Source organism: Prunus persica, chromosome G5 (genome assembly GCF_000346465.2).
Source record: "Prunus persica cultivar Lovell chromosome G5, Prunus_persica_NCBIv2, whole genome shotgun sequence".
Classification (NCBI taxonomy): Eukaryota; Viridiplantae; Streptophyta; class Magnoliopsida; order Rosales; family Rosaceae; genus Prunus; species Prunus persica.
In genome coordinates this window covers 12,955,845-12,968,373 of record NC_034013.1, presented here as the reverse complement: position 1 = coordinate 12,968,373, position 12,529 = coordinate 12,955,845, and the positions used below count along the sequence as shown (strand labels likewise).

At 36.8% G+C, this 12,529-nt stretch overlaps 2 protein-coding genes across 3 annotated transcripts; both read right to left on the bottom strand.

Annotated features, from left to right (window-relative positions):
* Positions 2,159-6,585, bottom strand: LOC18777109 (transmembrane protein 120 homolog). Its single transcript, XM_007209209.2, has 10 exons — positions 6,101-6,585; positions 5,808-5,886; positions 5,591-5,688; positions 4,538-4,642; positions 4,353-4,432; positions 3,962-4,052; positions 3,780-3,887; positions 3,609-3,695; positions 2,985-3,053; positions 2,159-2,494 (listed from the first exon to the last, which is right to left on the bottom strand). Exons 1-10 carry the CDS (start codon positions 6,353-6,355, stop codon positions 2,366-2,368), a joined length of 1,101 nt encoding a protein of 366 aa, XP_007209271.1. The 5' UTR covers positions 6,356-6,585; the 3' UTR covers positions 2,159-2,365.
* Positions 8,041-12,176, bottom strand: LOC18777242 (probable methyltransferase PMT18). 2 transcript variants are annotated; one of them, XM_020563768.1, is made up of 6 exons: positions 11,651-12,176; positions 10,151-10,871; positions 9,806-10,016; positions 9,140-9,437; positions 8,575-9,039; positions 8,041-8,492 (listed from the first exon to the last, which is right to left on the bottom strand). In XM_020563768.1, the coding sequence occupies exons 2-6, from the start codon at positions 10,859-10,861 to the stop codon at positions 8,267-8,269; spliced, it is 1,911 nt and encodes a 636-aa protein (XP_020419357.1). In that variant the 5' UTR covers positions 10,862-10,871; positions 11,651-12,176; the 3' UTR covers positions 8,041-8,266. The 2 variants fall into 2 exon arrangements, with proteins under 2 accessions (XP_020419357.1, XP_007210288.1); XM_007210226.2 differs by having other exon boundaries at positions 11,347-12,175.

The following is a 12,529-nucleotide window of genomic DNA, read 5'->3' as shown; positions in this document are numbered from 1 at the left end:
CCACGTCAGCTGATAACAGGATTTACACATAGCTTTGTCTGCACTCTCAATCTCCCATTATAGCCCAGTTGTTTTGATGCTGTTGTTGTATTCCAAAGGGTTGACTTGCTTATCTTAATATAATCACTTAATTACCTGTAATTTGATAACAATCTTGTTTAATATTTGTAAATCTTTGATTAGTTTTGCTTCTTGTTATTGTTAATTATCTGAATGCAAGGATGACTTGAGGCCATCATTTTGATTACTTGTTCTCATCAACTTCTTAATCACCTTCTCTTCTTTAACAAAACTAATTTATCTCATAATTATTCTTAAACAACTTGCACCACCTGCTACAGTTTTCAAATCTCATGATTCATTGTATCCCACATGCCACATGCCATTTCTCTTTCACTTTTCAAGTGTTCGGGTAATAATGAGTTTGAAATCATACAGCAACCTCTTCACAAAATAAGTCATTCATTGCATCGGACTCAACATTAATAATTGACTCGTGTGTTTGTTGATATGAGCTTAGTCACGTTGGTTAAAATGGATGTATTTCTCACTCTACATTTGAGTTCGAATTCTTCTCTCGATAATTTATATTAGATTAAAGTATAATATCGTTTGTAGTAATGAGTGTTTATTTATACGGAGCTACGCTAAATAAATAATTATATAAGAACATACCTCATAATCTCAAAGTATAAATACATAAAAGAAGTTCACTAAATACATACACAGCACATGGGGGCAAAGAGGTGTGCTTGGTTGGTGTGGGTGGAAGGATGAATTATTAACACTGAATTAATGAAGGTCCACAGGCTGTATTCTTTTCTCGTTCTGCATCCATCAAGTAATAAAGGTTGAAGGAACCAGGGAACAAGGATGTAATAAAGTTTGAAGAATACATGCATCTTAATTTAGGTGTATACATTATTATTATAACAAATAAATAAACAATTTAACATGACAGAGCAGTGTATAAATTGAATTGATTCTCGTATCCAAAAATAAAAATAAGAACTGAATTGATTCTTTCTTCTTTTCCAAGTTGATTACATGGTAAGTCATTCTACACACTACATTGTTGGATCAAAATGATGCTTTAATAAATAAATAATTAGATACGTGAGTGAGTTGTACCAATTAGTTACGATAATGAATTTACATTCCTTACGTCTGAATTCAAATCCCACTTTCTGTAAATTTTCGAATCCGTCTCTACATAAATTTGATTAAATTTAAAAAATAAAACTTGTATCGAAAAAGTTCATAAATAATAGGTTATTTTATTCAATATTTGATGATGGCATGGCGTCCTTTCTAAGTTCCAATTTGAAGATGAAGTCTATGAATGAAGTGAAAGCGGTGTGATGAGATTCCTTCCTTTTGCACCACGCACGTGTACTGTCTGTCTGTCTGCCCTATCACTTTTCAGCTTTCATCAAACTCATCAACGTCGTCATCGGTAACAAAAGATTTGTACCCTGTTTTTTCAGTCACTTTATTTTCCTTTTTACTGCTCCAATTCGTTTTTTTTATTATTATTCAGGGCTAAAATTACTAGCTTGCAGGGTAAGTGTCATAGCTGCCGATTGGTAACCAAGAACTATTGAAGGAAACCAAAAACAGAAAGAACCTTTTATGGAAACATGGTGATACATGCTTGTTTGTATTATATTCATACGTTTATTCAGCACAAAAATGTTATAAGAAATACTTTGATTAAAAAAATAATAAAAATATAAGAAATCTTAATTCATTTATGTAACTTTACTCTTATGTACAATGATTTATCATACGCATATATGTCTCGGGTCTCCTCTCAATATCACCATAGGTGTTAGCAACCCTATAGGGATTAGGATTATGAATTATGGACTATGCTAATGACTTTAATGCGAAGATGCATGTGAGTCTCAGTGTGGACATGCAAATCCCACATACATGGCTAGAAGCCAGATGCATTCCATATGCATCGATAGTTGATGATCGTAATGACTTTCAACTGTAGATGCATCTTGATCCCACAATGGTGATTGTCTCTTTAAATGGAGGGGTGCTTTACAATCTATATCCGTCTGCAGCCAACAGATGAAAATTTATTTGTACAAGGGAATGCAGGAGAAGTATCAAACTAAGTCAAAAACGTATCAAAGTTTCATGCTTCTCTTCCAAATGATTCACGGCCAGACTCATAAATTGATAAATAAAAAAAGACCAATTCTACATTCATAAAAAGCTCAAAATGAAAGGCAATTTCCACTGCCTCAGTGTTAAAACATCTTCTTTTGATAAACAGAAACAACGTTACAAAAATGAGTTCCTATGAAGCTTCAGGGAGATTAATCCTAGTATTCAGGGTCGCCCTTTCCAACTACAAATCCTGCTTGCTCTTAGTTCTTTTCATCTTTGCCTTAAACCTTGACTTCACCATAAGCGTCTGTACCGTATTTACAAAGTTCCCAACTGCCATCAAAACTAGCAGTACGCCGCAAAAACTTACCTGCATAAAATATATTTCCCATTACATATGCAATGATAGATATGATTCTCCTTCTAAGTAAACTACACCAAGTTCTCTTGATCTTTAGTGAAAATGTCATATTAGCCCTCCCGGAAATCACAGAGCTCCCCACTTTTAGTGGATTTCAGGAAAACCTTTTATATTGCACGTCTGCTCGTTGTTAAGTCCAAGAAAAGCTTTATAATATTTTTCAGATTAGGAACAAAGTTACATTTTCATTTGGTTAAACTTCGGCAGTCACAGCAACGGGAGAGAAGAAAAAAAAAAATAAAATATTGAAGCATCTGATAATCTTTCAAAACCCAGTTCTTTAAAAAATCACTTATGTTTTGGTTTAAAAAAAAATCAGGTAGAACAGAAACAGGACAGTTGGCAGAGAATCATCAAAAGTAGAATGAAGGGGCTATGTGTAATCTTTCATTTTTATTCTTGTTCACATAAATCAGAGAAACCTTCTAGCACAAATTACCTGCCATTCAGAAGCAACGCCAACCAAAGCAGTCTTAAGCAATTGTAGTCCGACATATGCCTCAAAACCCTAAAACAACGTAAGCACAAACAATTATTCAGCTATAATTGCATTCAAGTCATTGGGTTTGATATAGAATAAAGATCTGGAGCAGACCAAGCTTGGTCTGGATTGCATTTCAATGCAAGAAAGAATCACTGCTTCCCACCCACCCACTTTTAAAACATACATAGATGCACTTGCAACACAGGTCAGCCTATTTCAGTTTATCTGAGTTGTAGCAGTCCAACCCCAACCTTGTATGAAGGCATGGATAGGTCATGCAACCTATCATTTTGTATTACCTTAAAAGAAAATTCTCACAAGAATTTCTATGGCCTAAGATTTTTCTTCACCAATTCATTCAGCTGGATGTCTCTCAAAACTTCTAAAAGGCATAAAATGAATTTGATGCAGACAAACCATCAGTTAATCAGGTTGCATTTAGCACGAGTTAACTCATATATCTACTTGTCCGTGAGCTCTAGCTCAAGCGGCATTGGGGTAGTTCAATTCTGCTGTATGTAAACATAATCATGTCCACTAATCTCTTTTAGGAAAGATGGCAACATGTTGCCTAATCACCTGCAATATAAACAGTATTGGACATAGAAGCCACAGTTGACCATCTACACCAGCTGTTTCTCCCCAGACAACATCCATTCTTTTGGCCTGAAAATTGCAAAACAAATATATAAACAGTGAAAGAAGCAGGCTTAAATTTTTTAAGTAAACAATTAATCTTTATAATGGCACCTTTCCCAATGCAATTCGAGTATAGAGTCTCTGGCGTTGATATCTATTCTGTAAAAGCATAGCAACTCCTTGCATCATAGCCCATTGTAGGAAAAGTTGGACGCCTCTCTGCACAAGATTTAATGAATCATTAATGGTTCCAAAGCCATTAAAATTTAACACACAATAAAACAAAAATTTACCTGCTTTTGGGAACAATCTGGTTGTCCTTTAATCTCCCATGTGAGACTAACAAGGGCCATAAACATAGCACAATAATGATGGTATATCCACCTGCAAAAGCATATCAGTATCTTTCTGCAGAAATTTGTATGTTCAGTCATCACAATGCCAATTAACTAACCAAGATAAATGAAACAAACCCGCATGCCATGAAAATTTTTTCTGGTTAAAAATAAACACACACAGAGCTAAACTTAATTCAGCTTCATTATTGAAAATAAACTATGGTTGTGATCAACCAAGTTGAGCATAAAAGGTCAATCACACTTGGTCCTTTTATCTTGTAAAGCAGTGCAGAGGAATAACAGCCAATACAAAGGAAAAAAAGATGTAGGGAAGGTGCGCATTTACCATGGACGAATATCACTTCCATTTACTCTTAGTATGTTTTCTCGCAATGCCAAACCAGTGTAGAGGAATAACAGCCATGCCTAATAAGCATAAATTCAAAAGCCAAATCTATTATGAAATCACGCATTTAGAAAGAAATATCAGTACATTCTTCAAATCAGATGGGACAAGTCATTATCATGTACCTGGTAAGCCTGAACTGGGAATGTTGGCAAGCATCCATCCCAAAGCCAAGATCTCAGAATAAGTAGTGTTGCTGGAAAAAGAAGGAATAGCAGGGCAGTTCTATCCTGCTCCAAAGTAATATATCATTGTAAGTAAAGCTGCTCAAGCTATTTTCACTTGACATTCTTTGTAGTAACAGAAGATGGACAAGGTAACTATACAAAACAAACAGTAACCAAGCAGCATGAGGGAAAGCATACTATATAGGTAAATTATACTAGAAGGGATCAGATTTTAATGAAAATCAAACGGAATAATTAAAATAAGGGGGAAATAAAACATTTATGAGATATGCTTCCTGTTGGGGATATGTTGAGTTGTCATGCTGGACCCAAAGACTAGGATGACCCACTAACACGAAAAATGAGAATTTACAAGCTAACCTACTTTATCTGGGATGGAAGCATCTGCTCAATCAACTAGAAGAATTACTAGTCAATTCAATCTCAAGGGCCTTATATTTGTATCGGAACATTACACCTACCTTCGTAATTCAAGATAGCTTGGTAAGAAAAGAGACTAAAAAGAAGAAAAGAAAAATTCAAAGAAGGAATAAATCCCACTTATTCCAAATTCATAGAGATCACTTGTCTGTGCAGAGGAGAAAGTTTGAACCTCTAGGTGTCAGTTGTGTCATGCAAAGGGCTATAAAAAGAGAAGGAAAAGGAAAAAAAAACAGAAGCTTTCGCTGAAAAATGATCCAAACAAGAGATCAAGTGGCCTGAATAAGTGAAGTTTTTGTATTTAAACGACCTTAGGATAAGTTTTGAATTATCTTTTTAGTCTTCAATGATTCTAATTAGTTCATAACTATAGGCATGATCCTAAGCGCTGATTCTTTACTTCACATATTTAAAGTCAAATATATTACTGGTACCTCCAATGTGAAGTGAGCATATTCCTTCAGTTTCCAAAAACTTCAGTGTATATGAAGCTTACCCAAAAGGAAATATACCTTAAGCCAAAATTAAAAATGGGCAAAAGCATAAAGCAATTAAGAACATATCACGTACTCTGTAAGCATTGTATTCCTCTTTAACCTTGAGTTGGATGTCTTTGCTGGAGGAACGCACGGTTATAGGACCAAGAAACATCCTCAGAAACCTCCCTCCTGCATAAATGTTAACCCGTTAACATACATCTAACGGACCCCAATCTTTTTAATCAACACAAAATTAAAGCAAAAATCTCAAAATTAATGATCAATGAGGTAATTAATAAAAAGGGTACCCTGAGCTTTGCCAGGAAGAAATGAAGCGGCATCACCATCCGCCAACACACATGTAGCCCTCTGCAAATCTTCTTCCAGCTGCCATTAACATATTCACCAAAAACACCAATCAATTTCAATCCAATTTCAACTTCATGCGTAATTAGAATCCCAGAAAATAAATTACAAAAAGGGTGATCAGTGGATCCATGAAAGAAGCTAATTGAGCAAATTCTGATGTTGGGTTTGCATGCATAGACATGCACAAGCAGCAGGAGCAAATGAAAACGAGAAAGGGGATGAAAGAACTCGCCTTTTCTGCTAACTTGGGATCCAAGGCCTTGCTGGAGAGCAGAGAATAAAGCTGGGACCTTAGGAGGCGAATGGAGGAATCGAGAGATTGGGATCTCTGGCGAAGGGCTTGCTCATCAGTGGAGGTTTTGGAGATGAAGGAAGCAGCTGACTCCTGAAGCTCCTTCACACCCTCCACCGCTTTGGCCACTTGTGCTTGTATGTCCTCGTCACTGTTCGAAGAAGAAGAAGAAGAGTTCCTCTTCGCTTCTCCCATCCTATCTTTTGCTCAATCGATTGTTTGATTGCTTTCGTCCCTCAAAGCTCGCTTATTTGTTTGGTTGGATTGTTTCAATCTCGAGGATTCAAAGCTCTAGCTTCCACGGTCCACCCAAAATGCCTTTATATTTTTTGTGTTTTGGTTTTTGTTTTTGGGAAGCATACATAACCCTCGAAGACAAGCCCCCTCTCACAAACTGACTGGTAGCGAACAACTAGTAGCGTAGCCCAGTTAGTTTTTGCACTCAAAGGTCCTACTTTTATATTCTTTTTCTTAACCATATTGTTCTTATTCTTATTTTCACTTTCTTCCTCTCCTATTCAAGCAATGAGAGACCCAAAATAAAAAATAAAAAATATTCTTTGGTAAAAGGTCTCAAGATAAAACTCGAAAGTACGGAATAAATTGTGAATTCACGTTCTTACTTATTATCTTGTTAACTGAATGTATTTATATGTAATTATTCGTAAATCATACGTAAAATAATTCGGAGTGGGCTTATCTTGATAAGAGTTTCAAATTTAAGATTTTTTTATGAGCTGTTTGATAACCATTTCGTTTTTAGTTTTCATTTTCACTTTTCACTTTTTTTGAAAACTGAAAACTGAAAATTGAAAACATATTTGGTAACATATTTCGTTTTCATTTTTCAAAAAAAGTGAAATCTAGTTTTCAAAATCATCCTTAATTATGAAAATAACTTGAAGTGTTTTCAGTTTTCAATTTTCTTTTTCTTTTTTTTATTCCGCTCCTATTTGCTTGATTCATACTCATCATTTTGTGATTGGATTATTTGCTTGATTTCTTTATCCTCTTTTATTAGGTTTAGGTTGCTGGAATTTTAATCCTAGTGACATGAAGTGTCACTGTCATATTCAAGTGGCCTCCCCGGTGGTTCCAGTAGGACCAAAACAAAACAAAATCAGGCTGACCAAAGGCCTTTCACAACCTGGGCCTCCACTCCACCACCCTTTTGAATTTCTGTTCCTTTTTTTTTAAAATTCAGGGTAAAAAACTTTTGAATTTCTGTTCAATTTGATTCTTTTCTCTTTGTTTGGTTGGGGCTTTTGCTGATGGCCTCTAGCCTCCTAAGCAACAATTTGAGGTTACGGATAAGGGTCTTAATCCAGGTATTAGGGACAAATACAATCAATGGGGCCACTAATCGCCGACTTCAGCTTTACTTAAGAGTTTCCTTAGGTCCCATAAGTTAATACTGCGGCTGCAGGAACTACCATTCACTATGCCTAATTATCCTGTCCAACTCTCCCAATTCTACCTACTCGGCCATCATAATTATATTTTTGATAATAAACCAAGAACCAAAAGTCAATCTTCACAAATATTAGGAATGCCTTCTATTAACCAAATTAATTTGGTCTATGAAATTTTCAAGAGTGTGGATGACCTAACGGGCTAACCCCTTAGCTTACCGGTTTTTTCCTGTCAATTTTCTATACAGGTGATATTGAGAGATGGAAGAATTAAGCATGTGAAGTAACTTCTCTCAACCACTTGAGATACCTTGCCAAAAACTAAATCCGTACATTTCTCGGGTGAAATTCATCATCAGATTCGCATCATGTGTATAACAATGCTTCTTGTAACATATTGCCATCCATAAAAAAAAAAAAAATTAGAGCATCAGCACTCTCCTAACCATTCCTATCATCAGCAAGGGGTCAATCATGAAAGGAGATTTTCCAGTTCACTATCTCAATGAAGCAATATCACAGAGCAAAACTACCCAATTTGCCACTTAGACGCAGATATATTCTTTTACAAAATCCCAGAGCATAACATGACGATGCACCAAGAGAAGAAAGGATAAAAGGAAAAGGGGGGAAAAAGAAAAAAAGAAAAAAAGAAAAAGAGAATTGCAAGCAAAGAGAAAAGAATACACTACTACTAGCTTTCTTTTTTGGCTTCACCAGTCCAGTAAGTTTTGACAGCAACAAGAATTTTCTCTGGATTAAAGGGTCCGCTTTCATGGTCCATAATTTGGCTTTTCCACTTCATGCCGTCTGTAATGCCCTTTATTTTCACAAGGAGCTCTACAGTATCCCTAAATACAACTGTTCCTTCTGGTCTCAGAATTCTATCCATCTCCAGCAAAATGTATGTTATGTCACACCTGCAACAATATACAAAGCACATGAGGTCTCCAAATCACAAATTAAAATACCAAAGGAAAATTATCATGGAATGAGATTTACCTGTCCTGATATATACTGAAGACACCGCCAGCATGGATGAGATCATATGTTCTAGGATAAGTTGAGAATGCCTCACACCAATCCTGGTATGTACCGATGAAGCCCCGTTCATAAATCACACCAAGAGTATCCTGGTTTGAATTGGCAGGGACAGTATTCATAACCCACACAGGATATTTTGATATTGCTGCAGCAAATCCACCAAGGTAAGCATTCATGTCCATTACATTCCGATATCGTCCTTTAGAGATTGGTATAATCCGCTTGTAATGTTCCACCCTTTCCTTCCACAGTTGATCATCCGCTCGGAGTATCTCAGCGGTGACGCCTGGTATTGAACCACTGCTAATTCTAGGTGGGACGGCAAATGCACGGTCAGGCCATTTCTCCAATGCCCCACCAGCAACATCATCGGGATTGCTTGTCTCTGGTAGAGGAGTAATGCAATTTTCCATGTCTCTTTCCCTTTTAAGCACAAAAAATGTCACAACAAACAGAGTTAACAGTAGGAGAACTTGTGTTCCAAATCAAATAAATGATATTATGAATGAAGCTCAGGGAGTACCAAGCCATATCTGGATTGTCTGATTTGCATATATGTGGTGTCTTATATACCCTCCTGCTTTTAATGCATTCAATGTGATTGATGGGCTTTTGCCAGATTGCAAGGTCATTCTTCTCAATCACTTTCTTCCAGCACAGACGCTTGGCAACAGCCTCAATAGAATCTTGCTCTTGCTTCAAATCCTCTTGGGTTCTCTCCCATCCCCTCCAGTGTTTTTTCCAGTGAATAGGGGGCCCAGAAAGAATCCAATAACCACCAGGCCTTAGAACTCTGTCCACTTCAATTAGATACAAACCATCTGGCCAAAAGTGCAAAGGAAAATCCACATGTATTCAAAACCAGATCATATGAAATTAATGGTGAATTTTACTTCTTTTTTTTTTGGGCAACTTGCATTTTAAGCCTAAGAACGCTTCAACTTGTACATTTTGTTGGGCACAAACGCTTGGCAACAGCCTCAATAGTATCAAATCAAACCCAAAAGTTGGTTGAATAGGTATATGTCTGGGTTAAATTATTAATCACCTAGTAATATCCCAACCAATGTACGACCATTGCTCACACCTAATACCATACTGAAGTATTCAACCCAAAAACACTTTAACTCAACTAATGTGAGACACTAACATGTCGAAGCAAACTAACAGAGATACATGGACATATTACCATAATTCTGCCAAGGGATCAAGCAGCGGGAACAGTGAGCCATATCAAAAGCCCTCGCCGGGTAGGGAAGCCTCTTCGAAGCCAATACACCAATCATAGCTGGAACTCCACGCTCCAATGCAAACTGGACCTGTGCTGCATGTGTATCTCTGGGCGCGAAAGACATCGCCAAGATGTCATTCCTCAACAGGTAAGCACCCCAACTTGCCACCTTCATACCCCAACAGAAAAGTGTATTAGCATTTACTGGCACCATACATAGGTGTGTGGATTCAATTATATGTTCAAATATGGAATTTTAAATAGTGAGACATAATGCTATTATGCAGTATCTATAATACTTACACCACAGCCAGTATCAATTGCAGTTCTGATGTTGCCCTTACTAAGAGGAATGAGAGCATCAATGTCATCTATATATGCACCAGCTCCCCGTGGAAACATGGTGCCTCCACCAGGGAATCTAAACCTGTCACCCTCAACTTGAATCCAATTCTGAACAGCTTTCTCAATGCTGAGCTCTCTATGGGGGATGTTGTCATACCAAGCAAAATCTCGGCTCTGAGGCCACTTGAAAGGGGTCTTATACTTCGGTGGAGCAGGTATAAGGCAAAGCAATTGTTCTTCCTTGGTGGGGCAATGCCGCTCTCTGTATTTCAACATTTTTCTGTCAAATTTCCTCCCCCTTTGCGTATCTTGGCAGGGAGTGTATTCACTGTAGGCCATGTCGCATGCTGGGAACTTTTGGACTGCGTCGGATTTGTTGATTTCCACTTGATGATGACTTTCAAAGTCCAAGTGAAGTGATGATGATGATGCTGATGTTGCTGAGGGAGAGGAGGAAACATTGTTCCCTCCTTGATTTTGAGACGTTTCATCACAACCAACCCTTTGGTAGAGCTCAGATCGATTGACAGGAGAAGAAGTGGTTTGCCAAGCTCCTAACATGTAGCATACTACGCAGAGTGCACTAACCCCGAAAATCCAAGTAAGCCTCTTCTTCTTGGATTCTAGGTGGTGGTGCTTTGGTGATCCACCAGTATAGTCCCTGGCCATTTTATTCTTTCTGCAAAAGTTTTAATTCAAAGAAAGCATTCAGATCACACTCTATCATCAATTAAAATGCCAAGAATTCAGGCCTTGTTCACAAATCACAGGTCCCACTCATAACTATCTTAAATCATCTAAAAATAAAAGGAAAAAGTTCCCAACCCACATAAATTAAAACTTCATAATTTATTCGAAACATCAAAGATCACACTCTATCAGTCAAATATGTAAAGATTCAATCTTTATTCATAAATCATAAACCCCACGTATAATCATTACCCCACCTCACCCCCACTTAATAAAACTTAAATATATTATGTGAAAACAGAAAGAAAGAAGGAAAAGGCAAATTTCACAGAGCAAGTCCAAGATCCAAACACTGGAAAGGCAAAGCTACAAGATCAGAGCATAATGGTGTACATAACGAAAACATAAACAACAAAATCAAAGAAATGAAAGGAAAAAAGAAGAATATGCAATCAGAAATGTACCTATTTCCAGCAACAGAAGTTGAAGCTAGAAACAAAATAAGGTACTCAGCACCCTACTTAAAGAGAACTCCACTGAAGTCTGAATCTTTCTTTTTCCCTTTTTTATTCTTTGCTTGTTTTTGCCCCCCAAAGTTTATTGGCATAAAAACACAGAAAGAAACAGCCTAAAACCAAATAAATCCGCAGAGAAACCCACTGGAAACATGTAGATTAGTGTACTCAGCAGCAGCAGCAGCTGCAGATGGGCAACTTGTATTTCTCTACAGAAAGAAAAGGCTTCTAAAAGGACAGAGCTTTTTATTACCTGATAAGAAAATCTCAACCAAGGCTCTCTCTCTATCTCTACCTCTATCTTTCTGACTCCCCCAGTGCAGTATTACCTCAAATACAACCTCAGAACAGTAATAACGAAAAAGGGTGTTTTCAAGTCGTATTTGTTTTCATATTTCTTTAATTCACGATTGAGGAAATATTAAAAATTGAAAAGAAGAAGCAAGAGGGAAGAGCCAAAAAGGTTATATAATAAGAATAGGATACATGAAGAAAGATAGAGGTTTAAAAGTCTCCGCGATTACAGGAAATGGGCAAGTGGGGATTGGTGAGTATTTTGTTCAAGCAATAATCTTTCTTTCGTTTGTTTATTTTCAAATGGAGGAAAAGTGAAAGAAGAAGCAGAGAGAGAGAGAGAGAGAGAGAGAGAGATGGGAGTAGTTGTGATTGGGTGTTTGTTTGTTTGTTTGATTCAAGTCTTTGAGTAATTTGTTTTATCTAAAAATAGATGGAGAGGGAGAAGAGACTCATCTGAGGCTAGTGAGAGTGAGCGGAAGGAGGAGCGTGGATTTTGTCCACTAGACGACATTTGCGGCCTTCTCAAAACAGAGGGAGAGAGAGACTCTGACCAAGCGACCACCCTCAAAATGCTCCTCACCAATTTTTTTTTTCAAAAGATAAAAAATAAATAAATAAATAAAAATCTTTTCAAAAGTTGATTAATTTTAGTTTTCTTTTTATTTAATTTAATGTGTAAACTGTTACCATATTTTTAGGTTACAATTAATAATTGATAATCCAAAAATAATGCTAAAAGCCACTTACAGACTGATAGTTAATTAAGCTTCTCTGCAACACTGTTTGATATTTATTTTATGGTTTCTGTTCACCTCCGCAATATGCACACACAGCT